The 23,722-nt window shown below is 43.5% G+C and overlaps 1 protein-coding gene across 1 annotated transcript in view; it reads left to right on the top strand.

Moving 5' to 3' along the window:
• Window positions 1-23,722, top strand: part of SV2C (synaptic vesicle glycoprotein 2C) — a 364,181-nt gene that overhangs the window by 325,007 nt on the left and 15,452 nt on the right. The window contains exons 8-10 of the mRNA XM_069750127.1: window positions 15,114-15,202; window positions 19,708-19,872; window positions 22,602-22,735. Of these exons, the coding sequence (XP_069606228.1) occupies window positions 15,114-15,202; window positions 19,708-19,872; window positions 22,602-22,735 (388 nt within the window). The remainder of the gene's footprint in view (window positions 1-15,113; window positions 15,203-19,707; window positions 19,873-22,601; window positions 22,736-23,722) is intronic.

Genomic DNA, 23,722 nt, shown 5'->3' with positions numbered 1-23,722 from the left:
CGCACCCCATCTTGACTGAAAAAAAAACAGAAATGTAGAAATTTTTGCAAATTTATTAAAAAAGAAAAATTGAAATATCAAATGGTGATAAGTATTGAGACCCTTTGCTCACTATTGAATATTAGCCAACTTTTGAGCTAGTACAGCCATGAGTCTTCTTGGGAATGATGCAACAAGTTTTTCACACCTGGATTGGGGAATTCTCTGCCATTCTTCCTTGCAGATCCTCTCCAGCTTTGTCAAGTTGGATGGTGAACATTGGTGAACAGCCATTTTCAGGTCTCTCCAGAGATGCTCAAGTGGGCTTAGGTCAGGGCTCTGGCTGAGCCAGTCAAGAATGGTCACAGAGTTGTTCTGAAGCCACTCCTTTGTTATTTTAGCTTTTCATTGTCTAGTTGGAAGGTGAACCTTCGGCCAAGTCTGAGGTACAGAGCACTCAGAAAGAGGTTTTCATCCAGGATATCTCTGTACTTGGCCACATTCGTATTTCCTTCAATGGCAGCCAGTCTTCCTGTCCCTGCAGCTGAAAAACACCCCCATAACATGATGCTGCTACCACCATGTTTCACTGTTGGGATTGTATTTGGCATGTGATGAGCAGTGTCTGGCTTTCTCCACACACCGCTTAGAATTATCACCCAAAAGGTCTATTTTAGTCTCGTCAGACCAGAGAATCTTATTTCTCATAGTCTGGGAGTCCTTCATGTGTTTTTAGCAAACACTATACAGGCTTTCATATGTCTTGCAAGGAGAGGCTCCGTCGGGCCACTCTGACATAAAGGTCCGACTGGTGGAGGGCTGCAGTGATAGTTGACTTTGTGGAACTTTCTCCCATCTCCCTACTACATCTCTGGAGTCCTGCCACAGTGATCTTGGGGTTCTTCTTTACCTCTCTCACCAAGGTTCTTCTCCCACGATTGCTCAGTTTGGCTGGACTTGCCAGGTCTAGGAAGACTTCTGGTGGTCCCAAACTTTTTCCATTTAAGGATTATGGCTGCCACTGTGCTCTTAGGAACCGTGAGTACTGCAGAAATTCTTTTGTTTCCTTACCCAGATCTGTGCCTTGCCACAATTCTGTCTCTGAGCTCCTTGGCCAGTTCCTTTGACCTCATGATTCTCATTTGGTCTGACATTCACTGTGAGCTGTGAGGTCTTATATAGACAGGTGTGTGCCTGTCATGACTTTGGATGGGCTGATTCTGGCTCCATCCTGGTCAGGTCTGGATTAAATTAGTCTGCCTCTCTTTAGTTCTGGGGCGGCTATTTAATGCTGGTGGTTTCCTGGGTTCTGATTCGGTTATACTTCTGTCTATTTGGTTTGAGGTAGCTGACCCAAGTCATTCTTCTGCAATCGTTGTGCCTCTGTGCGTGTGTGCCTTGCTGTGTATGACCCAGTTTGTCCCCTAACTACTGCCCCTGTTTTCTGTTTGGTACTTCTTTGTCTGTCCTGGCTTTCTGACCCCTTGGCTTGTCTCTGAGTAATCTGCTGTTTTGCCCCTTGGTACCTCGCTCTCATCTGGCTCCCGACCCTTGGCTTGTCCTTTGACCATGTCTCTGTCTTTGTACTCTGTGTCCTGTGTTTCTTGCAGACCCCCTGTTCTCACACAGTAGCTTCGCCCCCATCGTCCCTGCAGTGATCAGGTCACCAGCTTAGTTCAGTTCCTTTGTGAACTGCGTGCCTCACTCCTCCCTTACCCTGCCCTCCCGTTAGCGCCCCTTAGGCTGTCTTTCTATTACTCCAGGCAGAGTCATTACAATGCCTTTCCAAATCAAGTCCTATCAGTTTAATTAAACACAGCTGGACTCCAACGAAGGAGTAGAACATCTCAAGGAGGATCAGAAGGAAACGGACAGTATGGGCCTTAAATATCAGTGTCTTAGCAAAGGGTCTGAATTCTTATGACCATGTGATATTTTAATTTTTCTTTTTTAATAAATTTGCAAAGATTTCTACATTTCTGCTTTTTTTCAGTCAAGATGGGGTGCAGAGTGTACATTAATGAGAAAAATATGATCGTTTTTGAATTTACCAAATGGCTGCAATGAAACAGAGAGTGAAAAATTGAAAGGGGTCCTAATACTTTCTGTACCCACTGTACATGACGCCCAGAAAATAAGAAATACGCATTTGCATCAATACATAGCGCTACAGCTATAGGTCTACAAATCATTCCTCTGAGGAGCCTCCACTTGTTCGAGGGAAAATGCGTCAGTGAAGCACTGTAGCAGTCAGTTATGTGTTTTCTTTTTATAGGGACTATTGTATTGCCTAGTAATTGGCAACGTTAATGCAATTTATTATGGATTGGCACTAGTGATGAGCGAACATGCTCAGATAAGGTGTAATCTGAGCATGCTCGGGTGCTGAGTGTTTTCAGCTTGCTCGAATAATATGTTTGAGGCCACATGCCTGCATGTCTCGCAGCTGTTAGACAGATGCAACACATGCATGGATTGCCTACCAAACAGGCACATCATGTTATTCAAGCACACCCGAAGCATGCTCAGATAATAACTTTTCAGAGCACGTTTGCTCATCACTAATTGGCACAAATAGTGATGCTGTTTTGTAATGACTTGCTTCTTCTATGTGTTGAGGGCATTTTACAGGGTATAACATGAAGAGATCTTCAAATTTTTTCCTTACTGTTCATTGTTTTGTCACTTTCCTGATGCTTATGTCTTTCTTTTTTTACGCCTAAGATATGTACAGTGCCTTGCGAAAGTATTCGGCTCCCTGGAACTTTTCAACCTTTTCCCACATATCATGCTTCAAACATAAAGATACCAAATGTAAATTTTTGGTGAAGAATCAACAACAAGTGGAACACAATTGTGAAGTTGAACGAAATTTATTGGTTATTTAAAATTTTTGTGAAAATTCAAAAACTGAAAAGTGGGGTGTGCAATATTATTCGGCCCCTTTAACTTAATACTTTGTTGCGCCACCTTTTGCTGTGATTACAGCTGCAACTCGCTTGGGGTATGTTTCTATCAGTTTTGTACATCGAGAGACTGAAATTCTTGCCAATTCTTCCTTGGCAAACAGCTCGAGCTCAGTGAGGTTTGATGGAGATTGTTTGTGAACAGCAGTTTTCAGCTCTTTCCACAGATTTTTGATTGGATTGAGGTCTGGACTTTGACTTGGCCATTCTAACACCTGGATATGTTTATCATCATTGTCTTGTTGGAAGATCTCTGTCCCAGTCTCAGGTCTTTTGCAGGCTCCAACAGGTTTTCTTCAAGAATGGTCCTGTATTTTGCTCCATCCATCTTCCCATCAATTTTAACCATCTTCACTGTCCCTGCTGAAGAAAAGCAGGCCCAAACCATGATGCTGTCACCACCATCATCATCACCACCATGAGGTGGTGATGGCGAACTCAGTCGAGGGGTTCAAGAGAGGCCTGGATGTCTTCCTGGAGCAGAACAATATTGTATCATACAATTATTAGGTTCTATAGAAGGACGTAGATCTGGGGATTTATTATGATGGAATATAGGCTGAACTGGATGGACAAATGTCTTTTTTCGGCCTTACTAACTATGTTACTATGTTACTATGTTACCATGTTTGACAGTGGGGATGATGTGTTCAGGGTTATGAGCTGTGTTGCCTTTACGCCAAACATATCGTTTGGCATTGTTGCCAAAAAGTTCGATATTTGGTTTCATCTGACCAGAGCACCTTCTTCCACATGTTTGGTGTGTCTCCCAGGAGGCTGGTTGCAAACTTTAAACATCACTTTTTATGGATATCTTTGAGAAATGGCTTTCTTCTTGCCACTCTTCCATAAAGGCCAGATTTGTGCAGTGTACGACTGATTGTTGTGCTATGGACAGACTGTCCCACCTCAGCTGTAGGTCTCTGCAGTTCATCCAGAGTGATCATAGGCTTCTTGGCTGCATCTCTGATCAGTCTTCTCCTTGTTTGAGATGAAAGTTTAGAGAGACTGCCGAGTCTTGGTAGATTTGCAGTGGTATGATACTCCTTCCATTTCAATATGATCGCTTGCACAGTGCTCCTTGGGATGTTTAAAGTTTTGGAAATCATTTTGTATCCAAATCCAGCTTTAAACTTCTCCACAGCAGTATCACAGACCAGCCTGTTGTGTTCCTTGGTCTTCATGATGCTCTCTGTGCTTCAAACAGAACCCTGAGACTATCACAGAGCAGGTGCATTTATATGGAGACTTGATTACACACAGGTGGATTATATTTATCATCATTAGGTATTTAGGACAACATTGGATCATTCAGAGATCCACAATGAACTTCTGGAGTAAGTTTGCTGCACTGAAAGTAAAGGGGCCGAATAATATTGCACGCCCAACTTTTCAGTTTTTGAATTTTCCCAAAAATTTAAAATAACCAATAAATTTCATTCAACTTCACAATTGTGTTCCACTTGTTGTTGATTCTTCACCAAAAATTTACATTTGGTATCTTTATGTTTGAAGCATGATATGTAGGAAAAGGTTGAAAAGTCACAGGGAGCCGAATACTTTCGCATGGCACTGTATGTTACCTATTGAGCCCTGGTACCTAGTCCTATGTTTTACTTACACTATTACCTCCAATAACCTACTGTGACACTAGTCACTACTCATGGAGGGTTGAGACAAGACAGAGGGGTGAGATGAAGGTGTAGTCAGGAAACAGTCTGAGGTCAGTATTCCAAGAAGGTAGTAGATCATGACAATAGGGCTAGGCAAACTGATGGTCAAGACAAATCTTCAAGCGCAAAGCTAGAATTGGCACCAATCAAAGGCAGATCACTGATTAAATAGCCAGGTAATTACTCTGGACAAGATACGCATGGATGAACGCCCGACACACCCTAGTCCTGATTGGATGGCTAAACTGTCACTCCAAGACAGCTCAGCATGCTCTATTCCTAGAATGGACTTTAGAACTGTCATTCACTGCATCCAGACACTCAGATAGGAGAAACAGTGACACCTAGCCTACAATGTGAGTTGATATATCTGGGTTATTGCTTTTCATGCAGGCATTCATTGTAAATTTGGTAGAATTTTAATTTAAATCTAATAAAGGTTATATCTCTTTGTGGAATTCTTTTATGTTAAGTCTTTAGTAAGTTATAAATTCCTGGTCTTTAGTAAGTGGGTCTCTTAATTTTATAATTCTCTGTACCTCTGGATAAGTAATTTATAGCTGGTTATTTCGCTAATTAAAGTTGATTTGTCTTTATTGTTTAGTCTACAATCTACGTCGTAGACATTTTCACTCGTCAATAGACTACACAGTATATGTTAGGAGTCGAGTTTCCTCTGCTGCACAGGAGGAATCTCGATCCGTGTCTGCTGCGGTCTCCCATTCTGCATCGGCCGCAGTGGGGTCTGCTCAGTGGAGGCGTCGCTCCCAGCGTCTTGCTGGGACTGATTCTGTGCAGAGGGTTACTACTGCCTTTTCTGGCTCTCCTGTTGTACCCTGCACTGATCTGCGGCGAGCAGGCTTCTCTGGGACTAAGTCCTTATTTTCACACACTGAGCATGCCCAGGGCAAGATCTCCCGTTGGAGATCAAGGGTCACATGCTCAGGTACTGCAGCACATTCCATTGGTCCTCCAGGAAGGTCCTGAAAGGGCAAAACTTCGGTAGCAGCTTCCTGTGCTGCAACTATATAAACTGCGCATGACCGCACGGCCATGCGCTAGTATTGTCTTGATAATATGTGTGTGTGTTGTGAGTGAAAGTCGCTCTTTAAAATACCCTCCCTATTGGATGACTGTTCGCGGAAGGTGTATGTTTGCTATCTAGCGCCCGACTTATCCAACAGCACGTTACACACATAACAGCGTCTAGTTGCTGTGACCGCCTGTACGGCGCCGTGCGCTTCCTCTGCGCTTTCCTTACCCAAGCCTGGGTGGTTAGTGGCGTCCGTCAGTGCGGCACTGCATGCACTCTCGTGCCTTTATATACTATTGTAATAGTTTCCTTACACACCCAGTTGCGGTGTTGTGCCAGCAAGTGGTCTAATCGGACTTCAATCCTGTGTTGGGGTTGTGTTCGCTGACTTCTGGCTCGCGCTCTATGTGCGGTACCGCGGTCCTGTGACTCAACAGGATCGCTTCCTTCACGCAGGGTGAAGTTAACCCGTGCGTGTATACTTATAGTACCGCCATATAGTCCGTCTTACTAGCAGCAGGGTTTTTACCTGCACGGTGGACCTCGGACTGCGAACGCACCTAGTTTCATATCATCTATACTTGGTGCGTTCCGCCAGTCCTTAACATAATACTAGCGCCAAGGTCTGGCTAGTAAATGGCGGACATTCAGCAATCTTTGCGGTATATCCAGCAGCTGGAGGGTAGGTTGACGGCTCTCAAGAGCTCAACCTCAGCTGTGGATGTTACCGCAGTTGCTGTACAGGCTGCTAGCGTGGCTGCAGCAACCTTGTCCACTGCCACCCCAGTTCCGACATTATCCCGCCTCCCGTTGCCAGAAAAATTTTCTGGAGATTGCAAAACTTGTAGGGGATTCGTGAGTCAGTGCTCTATCCATCTCGAGCTCCTGGCTGCACGTTTTCCTACAGAGCGGGCTAAGGTGGGATTTATTGTCTCTCTCTTGTCGGACAGGGCGTTGGAGTGGGCTACGCTGCTGTGGGAGCGTGGTGATCATGTGGTGCAGAGTGCTCCAATGTTCCTGAGCACTCTGAAAAAGGTCTTTTTAGGACCTCAAGTCACCCATGACACAGCGCTCCAACTACTGGCTTTAACTCAGGGTGAGTCCTTGGTCAGCCATTTTTCCGTCCGCTTCCGTACTTTAGCTTCCGAGGTGGAGTGGTCGGATAAGGCCCTTATCCCCATATTTTGGAGGGGCCTGGCTGATCACGTTAAGGACGCTCTGGCCACTAGGGAGATTCCTGCCACACTGGAGGAATTAATAACTGTCTCTACTCGTATTGACCTCCGTTTTAACAAGCGGAGGTTAGAGCGAGCCCAGTGTAGGCAGAGGTTTCGGCTGGCTCCCACCTTCACCAAACCTTTGGAATCTCCAATCCAGGCATCCAAATCACATGAGGCCTTAGAGGTGACACGAGCGGGATCCAAATCTCTGTCCGCCCGTGCACATAAGGTCCGTCATGTTTGCCAGCAGTCAGGACATCTTGCCTCCAAGGGTCCTCAGCGGTCGGGGAAACGTCAGTGTCTAGTGGCAGTTGGAGGAGGTACACTAGACACGGCGACGTTTGCCTCAAAGTTCTCCTTCAAGGGGACAATTACCATAGGCCCATCCACTCTTATGGTCGAACTATGCGTGGATTCTGGGGCAGAGGGTAACTTTATGTCTTCCGCTTTTGCCCAGCGTCACGCAATACCCTTGGTGATGCTCGCCAAGCCAGTAACTGTTTGAGTGGTAAATGGGTCAACACTACCCTCACAGATTACCCACCAAACCATTCCTTTCACGCTTTCTGTGTCTCCATCACATCAGGAGATAATCTCCCTATTAGTCATTCCTGAGGGAATTGATGAGGTCCTGTTGGGGATACCATGGCTTCGCTACCATTCTCCTCATATTGAGTGGTCCTCTGGGAGAATTTTGGGATGGAGTAAATCCTGCGAGGGTAGATGTCTGAGGGAGTGCGTTCAGGTTGCTACTACACAGGTACCCGCAGATCTTTCCTCTCTCCCCAAGCACTATTGGCCCTATGCAGACGTGTTCTCCAAAAGAGCTGTGGAGACCCTTCCGCCTCACCGCCCCTATGACTGTCCTATTGACCTCTTGCCTGGTGCTGAGCCTCCACGGGGTCGAGTCTATCCGTTATCTCTCCCGGAGACGGAGGCAATGTCTCAGTATATCCAAGAGAATCTGGCAAGAGGATTCATTAGGAAGTCAGTGTCACCGGCAGGGGCTGGGTTCTTCTTCGTACAGAAGAAGACTGGAGACTTACGTCCATGCATAGACTACAGGGGTCTTAACGCCATCACCGTTAAGAACCCCTGATATCTGAGCTGTTTGATAGGCTACGGGGAGCGAGGGTATTTACAAAGTTAGATCTGCGGGGTGCTTACAACCTGATTTGCATCCGTGAGGGGGATGAATGGAAGACGGCTTTTAACACCAGGGATGGGCATTATGAATATCTGGTGATGCCCTTCGGGCTCTGTAATGCCCCAGCCGTTTTCCAAGACTTTGTGAACGACATCTTCCGGGATATGCTCACCACCTCGGTCGTAGTCTATCTGGATGATATTCTCATCTTCTCTCCAGATATTGACTCCCATCGGAGAGATGTTCGCAAAGTCTTCGACCTCTTACGGGCAAACTCCCTCTACACCAAGTTGGAGAAGTGTGTGTTTGAGCAGGAGTCCTTGCCATTCCTTGGTTATATCATCTCTGCCCAGGGTTTGGCTATGGATCCTGCCAAGCTACAGGCTGTAATGGACTGGCAGGAACCCCATTCTCTTAAAGCGGTGCAGCGCTTTATGGGGTTCATTAATTACTATCGCCAGTTCATTCCACACTTCTCAACTTTGGTAGCTCCCTTGGTTGCCCTCACCAAAAAGGGAGCAAATCCCAAGTTTTGGTCAGAGGAGGTCTCCAAAGCCTTTCTCTCGATCAAGTCTCATTTCGCTAGCGCTCCCATCCTACATCGCCCCGATGTTGATAAACCATTTATATTGGAGGTGGATGCCTCATCTGTTGGTGCTGGAGCAGTCCTTTTCCAAAAGGATGCTCAAGGTCGGAAGTATCCTTGCTTCTTCTTCTCCAAGACCTTCACACCAGCGGAGAGGAATTATTCCATCGGGGACAGGGAGTTGCTAGCCATGAAGTTGGCTTTTTCAGAGTGGAGACATCTCTTGGAGGGAGCTCACTTTCCCTTCCAAGTCTTCACTGACCACAAGAACTTGGTATATCTACAAACGGCCCAGCGGCTGAATTCTCGCCAGGCTAGATGGTCCCTGTTCTTCTCCCGGTTCCATTTTACTCTCCATTTTCTCTCTGGGGAGAAGAACGTTCGTGCCGATGCTCTCTCCCGCTCCGTAGTGTCATCTGAGGAGGAGGAGGAGCCTCGGCTTATTGTCCCTTCTGAGAGCCTGAGAACTGTAGCTCCGGTTTCGCTAGAGTCTGTGCCCCCGGGCAAGACTTTCGTGCCAGCTAACTTGCGACCGGAGGTTCTCTCTTGGGCTCACTCCTCCAGAGTGGGTGGGCATTTTGGGACCAAGAGGACATCTGAGCTTTTGGCGAGAACATACTGGTGGCCGCATATGGCCCAAGATATCAGGGACTATATTCAGGCGTGTGTTTCCTGCGCCCAGAATCGGTCTCCTCGGCAACGGCCTGCTGGGTTGCTTTACCCTCTACCGGTGGCAGACAGGCCCTGGGAGATGGTCGGGATGGACTTTGTGGTGGGCTTACCCAAGTCGCGTGGCTGCTCCATTATTTGGGTTGTCACCGACCATTTCTCTAAGATGGTGCATTTGGTGCCGCTTCCTCGGTTACCTTCAGCACGGGCCTTGGCGGTGTTGTTCATTAAGCACGTTTTCCGATTGCATGGTATGCCTGATAAGATTGTCAGCGATCGGGGTCCCCAGTTCGCGTCTCGGTTTTGGAGAGAGCTCTGCCGTTTACTCAGCATAGAGTTAAACCTCTCCTCTGCATACCATCCCGAGACGAATGGGTTGGTGGAGAGAACCAACCAGACTCTGGTGACATATTTGCGTCATTTCGTCTCTGCTAGGCAGGACGACTAGGCATCTTTGCTACCTTGGGCGGAATTTGCCTTGAACAACGCCGTAGCCGATTCCACTGGTCAGACTCCTTTTCTCCTTAATTACGGCCAGCATCCGCGTGTCCCTGTGCCCATGCCCGTGTCATCCACCGATTCTAGGGTGGCAGACTGGGCGGTGGAGGCACGTGACCGCACACAGGATGCCATCCGGGCCTCCAAGGAGAGAATGAGGGTTTTGGCTGATACACACCAGCGCCCCACTCCGGTCTTTGCTCCTGGCGACTTAGTGTGGCTCTCCGCCCGTAACATCAGGCTGCGAGTTGAGTCCACTAAGTTTGCTCCTCGCTACATTGGCCCGTTTAAGGTTCTGGACCAGGTCAACCCTGTGGTCTACCGTTTGGCTATTCCTCCACGCCTTGGTATCACTGATACTTTTCACGTTTCCCTCTTAAAGCCCGTTCGTTTGTCCTGGTTTTCTGAGTCATCTGCTGGGACATCGGGTTCATCCACGGATGAGTTTGAGGTGAATGCTATTGTGGGATGCAAGGTGGTACGTGGCAAGAAATTTTATCTGGTGGACTGGAAGGGTCACGGCCCAGAGGATAGAACCTGGGAGCCTGTAGAGCACATTCGGGCTCCGCTGCTTATTGCAGCTTTTGAGCGTAGTGAGGCTCAAGGAGGGGGGGCCCTAGGAGGGGGGGTAATGTTAGGAGTCGAGTTTCCTCTGCTGCACAGGAGGAATCTCGATCCGTGTCTGCTGCGGTCTCCCATTCTGCATCAGCCGCAGTGGGGTCTGCTCAGCGGAGGCGTCGCTCCCAGCGTCTTGCTGGGACTGATTCTGTGCAGAGGGTTACTACTGCCTTTTCTGGCTCTCCTGTTGTACCCTGCACTGATCTGCGGCGAGCAGGCTTCTCTGGGACTAAGTCCTTATTTTCACACACTGAGCATGCCCAGGGCAAGATCTCCCGTTGGAGATCAAGGGTCACATGCTCATGTACTGCAGCACATTCCATTGGTCCTCCAGGAAGGTCCTGAAAGGGCAAAACTTCGGTAGCAGCTTCCTGTGCTGCAACTATATAAACTGCGCATGACCGCACGGCCATGCGCTAGTATTGTCTTGATAATATGTGTGTGTGTTGTGAGTGAAAGTCGCTCTTTAAAATACCCTCCCTATTGGATGACTGTTCGCGGAAGGTGTATGTTTGCTATCTAGCGCCCGACTTATCCAACAGCACGTTACACACATAACAGCGTCTAGTTGCTGTGACCGCCTGTACGGCGCCGTGCGCTTCCTCTGCGCTTTCCTTACCCAAGCCTGGGTGGTTAGTGGCGTCCGTCAGTGCGGCACTGCATGCACTCTCGTGCCTTTATATACTATTGTAATAGTTTCCTTACACACCCAGTTGCGGTGTTGTGCCAGCAAGTGGTCTAATCGGACTTCAATCCTGTGTTGGGGTTGTGTTCGCTGACTTCTGGCTCGCGCTCTATGTGCGGTACCGCGGTCCTGTGACTCAACAGGATCGCTTCCTTCACGCAGGGTGAAGTTAACCCGTGCGTGTATACTTATAGTACCGCCATATAGTCCGTCTTACTAGCAGCAGGGTTTTTACCTGCACGGTGGACCTCGGACTGCGAACGCACCTAGTTTCATATCATCTATACTTGGTGCGTTCCGCCAGTCCTTAACAGTATATTAGGTAATTTGATGCCATAAAAAATTACATGGGTGATCTTTGAGTGATTATGAACTAGTGATAGAAATTGGATTTTCTCATTTTTGAAGGAGTGCAAGTGCACCAAAGTATTTCAGAGTACAGTATAAGCTAGTTCAAAAAAGGGAAAAAAGCTTAAATAAAGAGAGACAGACACAGATAGATAGATAGATAGATAGATAGATAGATAGATAGATAGATAGATAATTTTGCAATACCCCAACATAACATTGCACCCTTTAGTGTATTGTGTGTGGAGCTTTTTATGACTAAATAAATAAATGAAAACAAATTACTTTGGGACCCACCTATTTTTGATAACCACTCAAGGTAATGAAGACAGCCGAGAGCTGATATTATCAGGCTGGGAAGGTCCATTGTTATTGTGCTCTTCCCAGCCAAAATATACCAGCCCGCATCCTCCCCAGATGTGGCGCATAACATTAGATGTGCCAATTCTGATACTTTACCTTGGCTCTTCCCAATTGCCCTGGTGCGGTGGCAATCGAGGTATTGGGTTTTGGGGTTGATGTCAGCAGCTGATTGACATCAAGCTCTGATGTTGGCAATGGAGAGGTGTCGGTCAGACACCCATATTACTAACCCAGTAGTAAAAAAAAGATAAACGCAGACACAAAAAAACTTTATTTGAAATCATAGATTTTGGACGACAGAGTCTGGGATCGTCATCGGACTTCCATGTAAACTGCGAATGACCTACAGGTTTTTTATTTGAATAAATTAGTGAAAGAGGGAACTTGTTGGGGAGTAATTTTTTCAAATAAAGATGTTTTGTGTGTATTTATTTCTTTTTACTACTGGGTTAGTAATGGCAGTGTCTGTCACCTCTCCATTAATAACAGCAGGGCTTGTTGTCAGCCAGTTGCTGACATCAACCCCAAAACATTACCACAATTGCCACCTCACCAGGGCAATTGGGAAAAGCCAGGCAAAGCCCCAAAATACTTGCATCTATTATGATGTGCCACTTCTGGAGCGGCTGTGGGCTGGTATTTTTAGGCTGGGAAGGGCCAAATAACTATGGACCTTCCCAGCATGATAATATAGGCTTTCGACTGTCTGCTTTACCTTAGCGGTTTTATTTATTTATTTAATATGCTAAAAGGAATCTGTCAATTGATTTTATTTTGTACTATACTAATGGTATCTTGAAATACGGCTTGGGCAGCCCTTTGAGGATGTGTAACGATTATTGCTCTCACTTCTCCGGTTGATGTCAGCATCGGAGAAGTGAGAGCCAAGCGCAGGCCAGTTAAGCAGATGTAAGTTCAAAATTAATATTTTCTACCCATGCCCATCTCTCGGTGCCAGCAACATGGATGGTAAATATCTTCACAGGCATTAAGCGGTAGGTGGGATTATCATCTATTCCAGAGAGGACAGTGTGCCGAGCATCACGTCACTTGGTCTTCTATAAGATCCGATGTTGCATTGCGGCAAACCAATCACAGCAATGCCTGTAGCCAACATGGCTATGGCATTACTGTGTATGGCAGGCAATCCCTGTTTGTTTGTAGGCTGTCTAACAGCTGCGAAACATGTGAGATGGGGATTCGAGCATGGCACTGGAGCACCCATCACACTCCCACAAGTATCGAGCTTGCCCGAGCACCCTGACACTCGATCAAGTATAGAATAGTTATCACTAGCGATAACTTGTTTTTAAGCACTGAATAAAACATGGGTCTATCCTTTACATCATCCCAAAGCAAAATACAATCTCTGATATAATCCTCTTTAATCCTATTCTGGGTTCAGACCAGTATGGAACCAGTGATACAGATCTACTAGTATTAAAGTCATCTAGATTTACAACATCAGAGGTCTGCTTAATCTGTGATTAGCCAGATTCCGGCAATGTTATCTTTTGTGATTATATCCACAAATCCTTTTCTTCTGTTTAACTAGTTAAATCAAGCTTGCTTAGATAAAAATCTGCCAGCAGTCTTAAAAAGCAAGCCCAGCATTAGCTAATATTAGCTACCAAAAGTGCAAGTTGCACTAAGTCCAGGGCATTCATCCTTTAAAATATTTAGCAGATGGCAGTCCAAATAGGGCATTGTGCCACCCTGCACATTATTTTCACAAGTCTATTAGGTTCTGGAACTGGCTTCTTTATAAAACAATCTGGGAAAGAAGATAGGTAGGAGGTAGGCAATTATACCATATCATACACAGCAGTATGTCCAAGGAGGAAGTTATATGACCAGGACATTGGCAGGCAAGAAAGATGCTTGGGACCCATAACCAGGGGCATAGTTACATTGGTGCAACGTTAGTACTCACTGCTGAAATCAATATTACAATAGATGGATCACTGTTTTAGGCTTTGTTCCCAAGATGAGTTTTGGGTGAGTTTGTTATGTTGCAGATTTTCTGCAGAATTCCTACTCTAAGGGCAGAGACAGACTGCCGTATTTCTCATGTGAGAATGTCATCGTAAGCCTCGTACTGTCGGCTCTCCTGACCTGAGCTTGACTGATGCATAGAAATACATCACACAGTCTTGCTCAGGTCAGGAGAGGTGCCAGGCCAGTCAGTGCAGTGCGATGCGATTATCGCATTTGGTATTCGGCAGTCTGTCTCTGCCCTAAGTAAATTAGGTTACTTGCGTTTTATATTGCATTTTTTACATGCGGTTTTGATGCAGTTTTCCTCTTTTTTTATATATGTCATTCTATAAAGTTGTCTTCTTTTTGATGTTGGTTTCGACAAAATTTTTCTGATACACTCTAGTGCAGATTTTATGGATATGCATAGCTATTTTTAACCTGTGGATTTTTCGCATAAAATACAAGTCTATGGGTAAAATCTGCACATAAAACTCAAGTACCCTCAAGAGAAATTGATATGTTGCAGATTTAAATCCCGCACCACGGCTCAGTTTTAGGCTGGTGTCACACTAGCGTATTGCATCCGATGCAAGAGCATGGGGAGCGATATGCTAATGACCCTTGGCTCCTTCTCTGCTGCGAGCAGAAGCCACGTGTCATGCGTCTGTGCTCCGAGCCTCTCGCACAGAGGTTCCTCCGGGTACTCCGGTTTCTTCCCACACTCCAAACACGTACTGATAGGGAATCTAGATTGTGAGCCCCAATGGTGACAGTGGCGATAATGTCTGTAAAGCGCAGCGGAATTAATAGCGCCATATAAGTGAGTAAAATAATAATAATGAGCTCTGTTACAGATTGTACACTATTCAAGGATCCTCCTCCTTCTTACTCTATCACAGAATCTTCTTTAGTATAAGCGCCCTTACATCCCCTAAAGTATAAAACCCATGTGGGTCACCCCACAGCTTCAACTCTTTCCCATAGCTACAATGTACATAAGTATAAGGTAAAAATACAATTTTGGGAAAGAGTTCACTAAGGAATTATTTTCTGCATACAGTTGAAATTTCCCCAAACTTTTACTTATCTCTCTCTAAGAGGAGAAGCATTGTGTAATGAATGGCAGGGTAACTTAACCTGATGATACTTAATCTCACTAATAAGCCAGTAGATGACGGTCCCTCCTACACTTCTTCCATTTCACATTCTCTATGAAAATTAATTAAAATGAAAGCCTGTAATTTTTTAGCCCCCTAATTACCCTTATCTTTTCATATGAAATGTACTGTATTGTGATGTGTTCTATAATTTACTTACATTATTGTTAATATTATTCATTATTTTACAGATTTGGGCAACGTTCATGAAATGCTTTGACTATCCTGTCAAAGAAAACACAATGAAACTGACAGTAGTTTGGCTCTCGCTGTCATTCGGGTAGGTTTTGCCTTTGATCCCATAAAGTTCTTTTACATTTAGAAAAACTGCAATTTATTGTTTTTTACATATGTTATACGAAAACGCTATAGTGATTTCAAAATCATCAAATATTGGCACGAGAATCAGGAAGATACAATAAACTGCTCTACTCATCCATTAATCCTTATTTATCATTACCCCAAGTACTCACCACTCACGGTAATTAGATTAAGCGGATCTGTCACCAGATTTCAGAATACAAACTGCAAACTTCATTAAAGTGGTTACTGGTTAGACAACAAATTAAAAATAAATACAACTCTGCAATAATATACATAAATTATTTTTTTTTGTATTATCAATGCCTCTCCAGTGTAATTTTCACTATGCTCTGCCTCTTTACTCACTCCTTTGAGAAGGATCAGCCTATAACTCCTTATCTATCTATCTATCTATCTATCTATCTATCTATCTATCTATCTATCTATCTATCTATATGTTATCTATGTATCCTTCTATAAATCCAAAAAATGGAGGCAGCACACCATTCTAGTGAAAAAAGGACCTTTTTCACTGAGAATGGTGTGTTGCCTCCATTTTTTGGATTTCTACAATTAAGGTTTGGTCTGTGCCTGGGGGACTTTGCACCCGATTTTTCTTTTTTCATATTTGTGCTGCTCTAATTTATTTTCTTTCTTTCTTTCTTTCTTTCTTTCTTTCTTTCTTTCTTTCTTTCTTTCTTTCTTTCTTTCTTTCTCTCTCTCTTTCTTTCTTTCTTTCTTTCTTTCTTTCTTCAGCACTCCATAGCTTAAAGGTGAAAAAATGCGGTTTTATTTCAAACCCACATGCTGTGGCAACATTTCGGCTCAAATGAGCCTTTTTCAAGCCTTGGCCAAGCTCATTTGAGCCAAAATGTTGCCACAGCATGTGGGTTTGAAATAAAACCGCATTTTTTTCACCTTTAAGCTATGGAGTGCTGCCTGCATTTTTTTATATTTTGTCTGGGAGGCGTGCACCCACCTATTGGTAAAGTGCTGTCCCAATTTTCTATGTTTTTCTATCTATTTATTATCTATCTACTGTATCTATCATCTATCAATCTATTACCTATCTACAGGGCCGTATTTAGAGTTTCTGCTGCCCTAGGCACTTTTAGTGCTGCCTCCTCCATTGGTGAGCATGACACTATCGGCAGTGACTTAGGCTGAAATCGCTGATGTGAAGGTAGCCTTTTGCAGCAGATCCGGCAGTTTTTCCGCATCTGCTGCGTAACGGATCACTTACGGCAATACTGCGTTCGGCCTCATTCATTCCCTATGGGACTTGCAGATATGTGCGGCACTTGTGGTTTTGCCGCGATCCGGCAAATGCGGTACTTGCAGCAATGGAAAAAAATGCTGCTAGCAGTGTTTTTTTTGTCTCACTGCAAGTGCAATACCGCAAGTGCCGCACATGTCTGCAAGTAGCCATCACTACCTGTCCCTGCACCTTGCTAGCTCATCCCTCTCTGACCTAAAACTGCACTATAAAGCTTTAGAAAAACAATTTATAAACTGACATATTCCTACGATAATGAGGGCTCCAGGCTACGGCGTAGACTGGGGTGGGCTGTCTCCAGGTCTCCATTCTCTCTGTGCACACCCTCAGTCCCTGCCTCACTGCCTGTGCTGCACTGTGCACAGACATCCCTCTACCGGACCTGGTAATCGCCACTCGCAGTAGCATACCGGCAGAGGTGTATCTAGGGTTTCTGGTACCCGGGGCAAGAATTCAGTTTGGCGCCCTCCCCCCACAGGACATACGCGATTTGAACTTAGTCATGTACCAACGAGTTGATCTCCCTAATGCTCTCAATGTTCAGTGAAAAACTGAGAGAAGCAGGAAGAGAAGCTCGTTATCACAGGACCACAAGTATGAAAGTCACATATGAGTGAAGTGGCGCTGAGACCATCGGACTTGCAGGCACCGCTGAGGGAGGGTGAGTATGATATCTTGAAGAAGGTGGACGGGCGGCCAACCCAGGACTTAAAAAAAAAACTTGGTGCCGCTCCCCACATCCTGGCACCCTAGGCACATGCCCTCAAGTGCATAGTGGCAAATACGGCCCTATCTATCTGTCTATCGATCTATCTATAATCTATCCTTCCATATATTTTCTATCTATCGTCTTCTTCTTAGCTTTCTTCTCTCATTTATTCCCGCTTGTTAAATCTACTCCATTTACTATAGTTCTCCTCCTCTCATTATCACAAATTATCAGCCTTTTCACAGTCAAATCAATATGCAGCATGAGCAATGACAGAGCTTGGAAGCCCCAGAGCCACCAATAAAAGTAGGCTTATTCTCCATCAAGAGGAAAAACACTATATGGCACTTTTGAAAATAAAATGTAATGTAATTATGGCACTTTTGAAAATATAACCACCAAAACAAGAAACAGAGATCCCTAAAAAATAACTTTTAATGATACCATTAAAAAACTATATTTATCCAAGATATTAAAACAGTATTAAATGTACCTAATGGGCCCTAGAATGAACTACAATGAGTCCTACCTGGCAGTGGAGGTTGGCACCCTACTTTTCTGCGGTTGGCGCCCCCACTCCTCGACGGCTAACCCTTTAAGGCCCTATTAAGGACCTAAAATAGAAGAAAGGCTAAATACGCCCTACTCTCAACACCTATACTAATCACCTGCCTGCCAGTGGAGGTTGGCACCCTACTTTACTGCGGTAGGCGCCTACCGCAGTAAAGTAGGGTGCCAACCTCCACTAGCCGTCGAGGAGTGGGGGCGCCAACCGCAGAAAAGTAGGGTGTCAACCTCCACTGCCAGGTAGGACTCATTGTAGTTCATTCTAGGGCCCATTAGGTACATTTAATACTGTTTTAATATCTTGGATAAATATAGTTTTTTAATGGTATCATTAAAAGTTATTTTTTAGGGATCTCTGTTTCTTGTTTTGGTGGTTATATGTCTCTGAGATTCCGTACTATTGTTATTGGGTTTTTCAAATCACTTTTGAAAATAAAATGTAATGTAATTACAAATCCACACACTTTTTAATTAATGTTTATTGCAGTTCTTTTCACAGTTTCTATTGACTATTTAAAACATTATTTTGAGAGACAATCCCTTTAACTAGATCATTTAAACCTGATGAGTTTGTTGCATTTACTTCGGAAATCCATATCACAATGGCTGTGAAATTCTTTACGAAACTTTAACTCAATCTTCGCCCACTTAGAATTATTGACGGCTCCTCAGTGTCCCTCCTCCCCTTGCTGATGCTGAAATCTCACACTGCTCAGTACAAGCTGCAGCTGTCAGTGAAGGATTTATGAGATATTTCGCTTTGCAGCTAGACTCATAAAACACTCATTTTAATATCAGGATTAAACAGCCATTGCAACATGGATTTTCAAAATAAAGAGGTGAGCCTCATCAGATATAAGATATGTTAAATCATAGAACAAACGCGGCAGCACTCACCGGTCCTGTAGTCAGAAGTTCCTATATTTAAATATAGACAAACATCTTCACGGCTCGGGGGGAACAGGGCAGTGAGAGGAGTGTGCAGGAGGAGACGACGGACGTTTTGCGCTTGAAACAGCGCTTCTACGGGTCCTCTCTCTGAGATTTGAAGTTACCTTTTATTGTACTTGTATTAAACTTGTATTAAAAGGTAACTTCAAATCTCAGAGAGACAGAAGAGTCGGGGAATATAAGCTGATGATGACCTTTGACACTCTCAGTGCAGGAGTGAATGTGTCGCATGGATTCATGTCTTTTTACATCAACTAAGGAATTTGCTCCTCAGAACATGTGGGGGTCACCATCACATAGAACCAGACCCCAATCAGAGGACAATAAAACATTCACACTCCTTATCTATGAACTGTTCCAATATTTATGGACATAACTGTTTATCATTCACATAATGGTAATTCTGCTTAACATCACCTGTCTTATATGTGGCATTTTTCTGTGCTGTGTTGTGCATAAATATGTGATTCTTCAGAATTTCTATTAGTCTATGCTTGATGAAGAGACCTGAGTAGTCTCGAAAGCTTGCAATTTGTTACCATGTTTTCAGTTAGCCATTAAAAGGTATCAACCACTGAGGACTCTCAATTCTAAATATTTTTGAATAATATATTGCACTCCGGTAGCAGGTAATGAGGTTCCAGAGTAGGGTTCCAATCCTTGGTAATCTTAGTAGAAAAACTCGGCATTCACACTTGAGTGCAAAGTTTTTCTAGTACTATTTGAAAATTGGCCAATTTTCCTTAGAATAGGCCACCAATATTAGGCTGTAAGGGTCCATCTATCAGCATGCTTCCCAACTGGCTGTTTGAAGAGCCCTCAATGCTCGTACTTGCCTACAATGTCTATATTTTAAGCTGCTGTGTGAGATATTGCTGCATTGCTCCAGCTGAGCTTAGCACATGTGAATAGTCAGACCCCAACCAATATCATTTGGACGGCTTTATTATCTCATAGGTTTCTTTCTCTCCCTTCTCAGATACTATGGGTTATCCGTCTGGTTCTCCGATGTCATTAAACACCTGCAAGCGGATGAATACGCACTGAGAGTGAAATACTTCACTGGAGAGAATATTTCAAACTATCATTTTAACTTTACTCTTGAAAACCAAATCCATAAAAGTGGAGAGTTCATCAATGACAAGTATTAATCTTCATTTCTTCCTTTCATCAATAGTATATTAATCTTATTTTCCTTAGTGTAATTATTGTGTAATGCACATAACCGGTTACAAATATGGGGAACCCAGGCTACAAACCACCCATATGCTAAAATGATGGGAAATATATACTCCTTAGCATTGTAACACCAAGTAAGAAAAGTCGTGGAGTTATGGAAACCACAGGATTGATTGACATGTTAAGGATATGCAAATGAAAAAAAAATGAAAACATTTTTAAAACATCTCATTTTAATTAGTATGAAGAATGAGCTCCATGTGCAGAAATAGTTACACGTCTTGGCTGCTATCAATGAGGTTATTAATGGTTGTCTGAGGAATGTTCTGCCACTCTGAATGTTTTTGGACCCACAAATCATCACGATCCACTGATGGCACTTATCTCTGCAACTGCTGACCAATGATGTCCCATGTGTGATAGATGGGAAACAAATCCGGAGACACTGCAGGCCATACCAGCAGGCTTAGGCAATGTATGCTGTTCACAATAGCACAAGAAACATGCAGCCTGGCATTGTCATGATGAAAAATGGCTCATGGAACATTTTGGAGAAATGGCTGCAACATTGGTTCCATGACGAAATCAATGTAATGCTGAGCTGTTATTGTACTTGGAATTAAGTTAAGAGGGGGTCTTGCTACCATACATTGTGCCACCCCACATCATAATCCAGGGAGTGTAACGTTCCCTCGTGAAGGCCTGTTTTTAGCATTGCCCGCATTATCTCGTCAGATTTGAAAACTTGCGATTATTGACCCATTCTGTAGTGCCAGTGAAATAAGTCTAGCTACAGGTGTTCCATTGATGTCACATCACCGCTCTCAAAGGCTATCTCGGTGTGCAGCAAGAGTGCAATATAGGCTGAAATAGACGTCTATCCTCTTTGGCGGTATGCCCACTTTTGTCTTTGATGCGACGATAACCAGAAGATTGGTCTATAGTAGGGTTGAGCGACTTTTACTTTTATAGGATCGGGTCGGGTTTCACGAAACCCGACTTTCTCAAAAGTCGGGTCGAGTGAAATCGGCCGATCCTATAGAAAAGTCGGGGTCGGGGTCGGCCGAAACACAAAACCCAATGCAGTGCAATGGGATACTATGGTTCCCAGGGTCTGAAGGAGAGGAAACTCTCCTTCTGGCCCTGGGATCCATATTTAAGTGTAAAATAAAGAATTAAAATAAAAAATATTGCTATACTTACCCTCTGACGCGCCCTGGTACTAACCGGCAGCCTTCCTTCCTTAGAATCAGCGCGTGAAGGACCTTTAATGACGTCGCGAGATACTTTGTCAAATGCTTTGCTGAAGTCAAAATTTACTACAGCATTTCCCTGATCCACCCAGTCAGTGATTCTGTCATAGTAGGAAATTAAGTTAGTCTAACATGACTTATTACTTACAAACCCATGCTGACTCTTGTTAATCACTTCATTCTTATCCAGGTACTTACATACATGTTTAAAAATTTGTTCAAAGATCTTTCCTGGTATAGAAGTCATACTCACCGGCCTATAGTTCCCTGGGTCCACCTTCTTCCCCTTATTGAAGATAGGAACAACATTTGCTCTTCTCCAGTCTTCTGGGACTTCTCCTGTTCTCCAAGAATTTTCAAAGATTATGGAGAGTGGTTAAAAAATGTCTTCTGCTATCTTCTTCAGTACTCTGGGGTGCAGTTCATCTGGACCTGAAGACTTGAATTCATTTATGTTAGCTACGTCTTTCCTCACTATCTTTCTGTTTATAGATAGCCTTGATTCTTCTATTCATTTAATATGACAGTGAAAATCTGTTGATGTTACATTTCCTTTCTGAGAGAAAACAGATGCAAAATAGGAATTTAAAAGTTTGGCCTTCTCAACATCCTTTCTTACCATTTTATCATTTTCATCCTGTAAAAATCCTATAGCATCTTTGACTTTTCTTTTACTTTTGACATATCCCCCAAATCCTTGTTATTCCTTTTGACGTCTCTTGCAAGCCTTAATTCATTTATCTAATATATAATTGCCTAGAATACTACTTCCTGCAATTTGTGCCAACTTCCGTGGCTTTGTCCGGAGCTAATGTCCGGAGCTAATGTCCGGAGCTAATGTCCGGAGATTAATTGCCTAGAATACTACTTCCTGCAATTTCTGCCAACTTCCGTGGCTTTGTCCGGAGCTAATGTCCGGAGCTAATGTCCGGAGCTAATGTGCGGAGCTAATGTCCGGAGCTAATGTCCGGAGATAAGTGATGTCAATAGTGTCCAGTGTCTGATTGGTTGCCGCCTGCTGCGAGCGACCAATCAGAAACGTGCCGTACTGTGACACACTCCGCCCGCCATTTTGGTGTGATTTTTGAATTTTTACCTCACAGCAAGTTTCTACTGCGTGGAGGCGGGCCCAGTGACGTTGCTCTTCAAGCTCCTGCCGAATTTCGTCAAAAAAATGATAATACCATTTACCAAAACTATATATATTTAGTTGTGAAGTGGTTCAGTGACATTTTCACACCAATTTTGAACTTTTGTTTGGTGTTTTCTCCATATACTGCCTATTATTTTTGTTCTTTCTTACTATTATTTATTAATTGTATTATTCTTACATTTGAATAAATAAAGTATATATGGATTCTAGACTCCCGATTCTTTAGAATCGGGCTGCCATCTAGTCTATTAATATTAAGTTACATTCTGTATAATGTTGTATTCACAGATTCATTTCAATGAAGTTTAAATCAGTCGTATTTCAAGATTCACTGTTTGAGAGATGTTATTTTGAGGATGTGACGTCGCTGAACACCTACTTTAGAAACTGCACCTTCATACATTCACATTTTGTAAACACAGGTGAGAATATTTCCCGTATATGTATTCCTGATTACACAGTACCACTCCATCCCATGGTAGAACATGCAAACTCTTTGCAGATGTTGTTTTTGGGTGAATTTGAACCCAAAACCAAAGAGTTGCAATGCTAACCACTGAGCCACTGTGCTGCCTTATTGCTACGAGCAAAATTGTAAGCAAAAATTCAATACAGTCATGCTGCTGTTCACCTTATTTATTATCAAAGGTAAAGTTATATTTATATGAAAAGCTAAATATATAAACAATTAGTTTTAGGCAGAGACAGAAAAATACTAATTAAGAATACCTTCAAAATTATTGCTAAAATATTTTAAACAGTATTGTATTATATTTATAATAAATATATATATATTCATATACGTATATATATATATATATATATATACATTTTTTTTTTTAAATATACCTATCATATTCCTTTATTACTGCAGTAATATTCCACTTATGGTCCATATGAGAACAGTGACATCTGGTGCACAACAGAAATACAAAAATTGTAGAATGGAAACTTAATTAAGCAAGATTTTTTATATTACAACGTTTTATAGTGTGCATGATGGTTTTATATAGCTTGAGACCAAAATCTAATTAGCATAAATAAAGCTGGCTAATTGAATCATTTAAAGGGAATGTGTCAGCAGGATTTTACTCCTTAAATTATTTATATGTGCATGTAGTCCTTTCAGAAAAAATATGTTCAGCAATACCTTTACATGATCAGTCCGCTCCTCCATTACTGAGAAATTAGCGCTTGAATTGATATGCAAATGAAGGTTGAATGACTGTGGTAGAACCAGATCTCTTCCCCAGCCAGCACTGCCTCTCCTTGTTCCCCAAGGGTTCTTTTGCCTGAAGTCACACAGCATAGAAGCCTGTCAGTCAAGCAGGAGGAGGCGGCACTGCATGGTAAATAAGCTGGAGTGACAGAGGCTTCACATCTATCATCGCTCTTTAAGCATCATTTGC

Source organism: Ranitomeya imitator, chromosome 1 (genome assembly GCF_032444005.1).
Source record: "Ranitomeya imitator isolate aRanImi1 chromosome 1, aRanImi1.pri, whole genome shotgun sequence".
Taxonomy (NCBI): Eukaryota; Metazoa; Chordata; class Amphibia; order Anura; family Dendrobatidae; genus Ranitomeya; species Ranitomeya imitator.
This window is presented reverse-complemented; position numbering and strand designations above follow the sequence as displayed.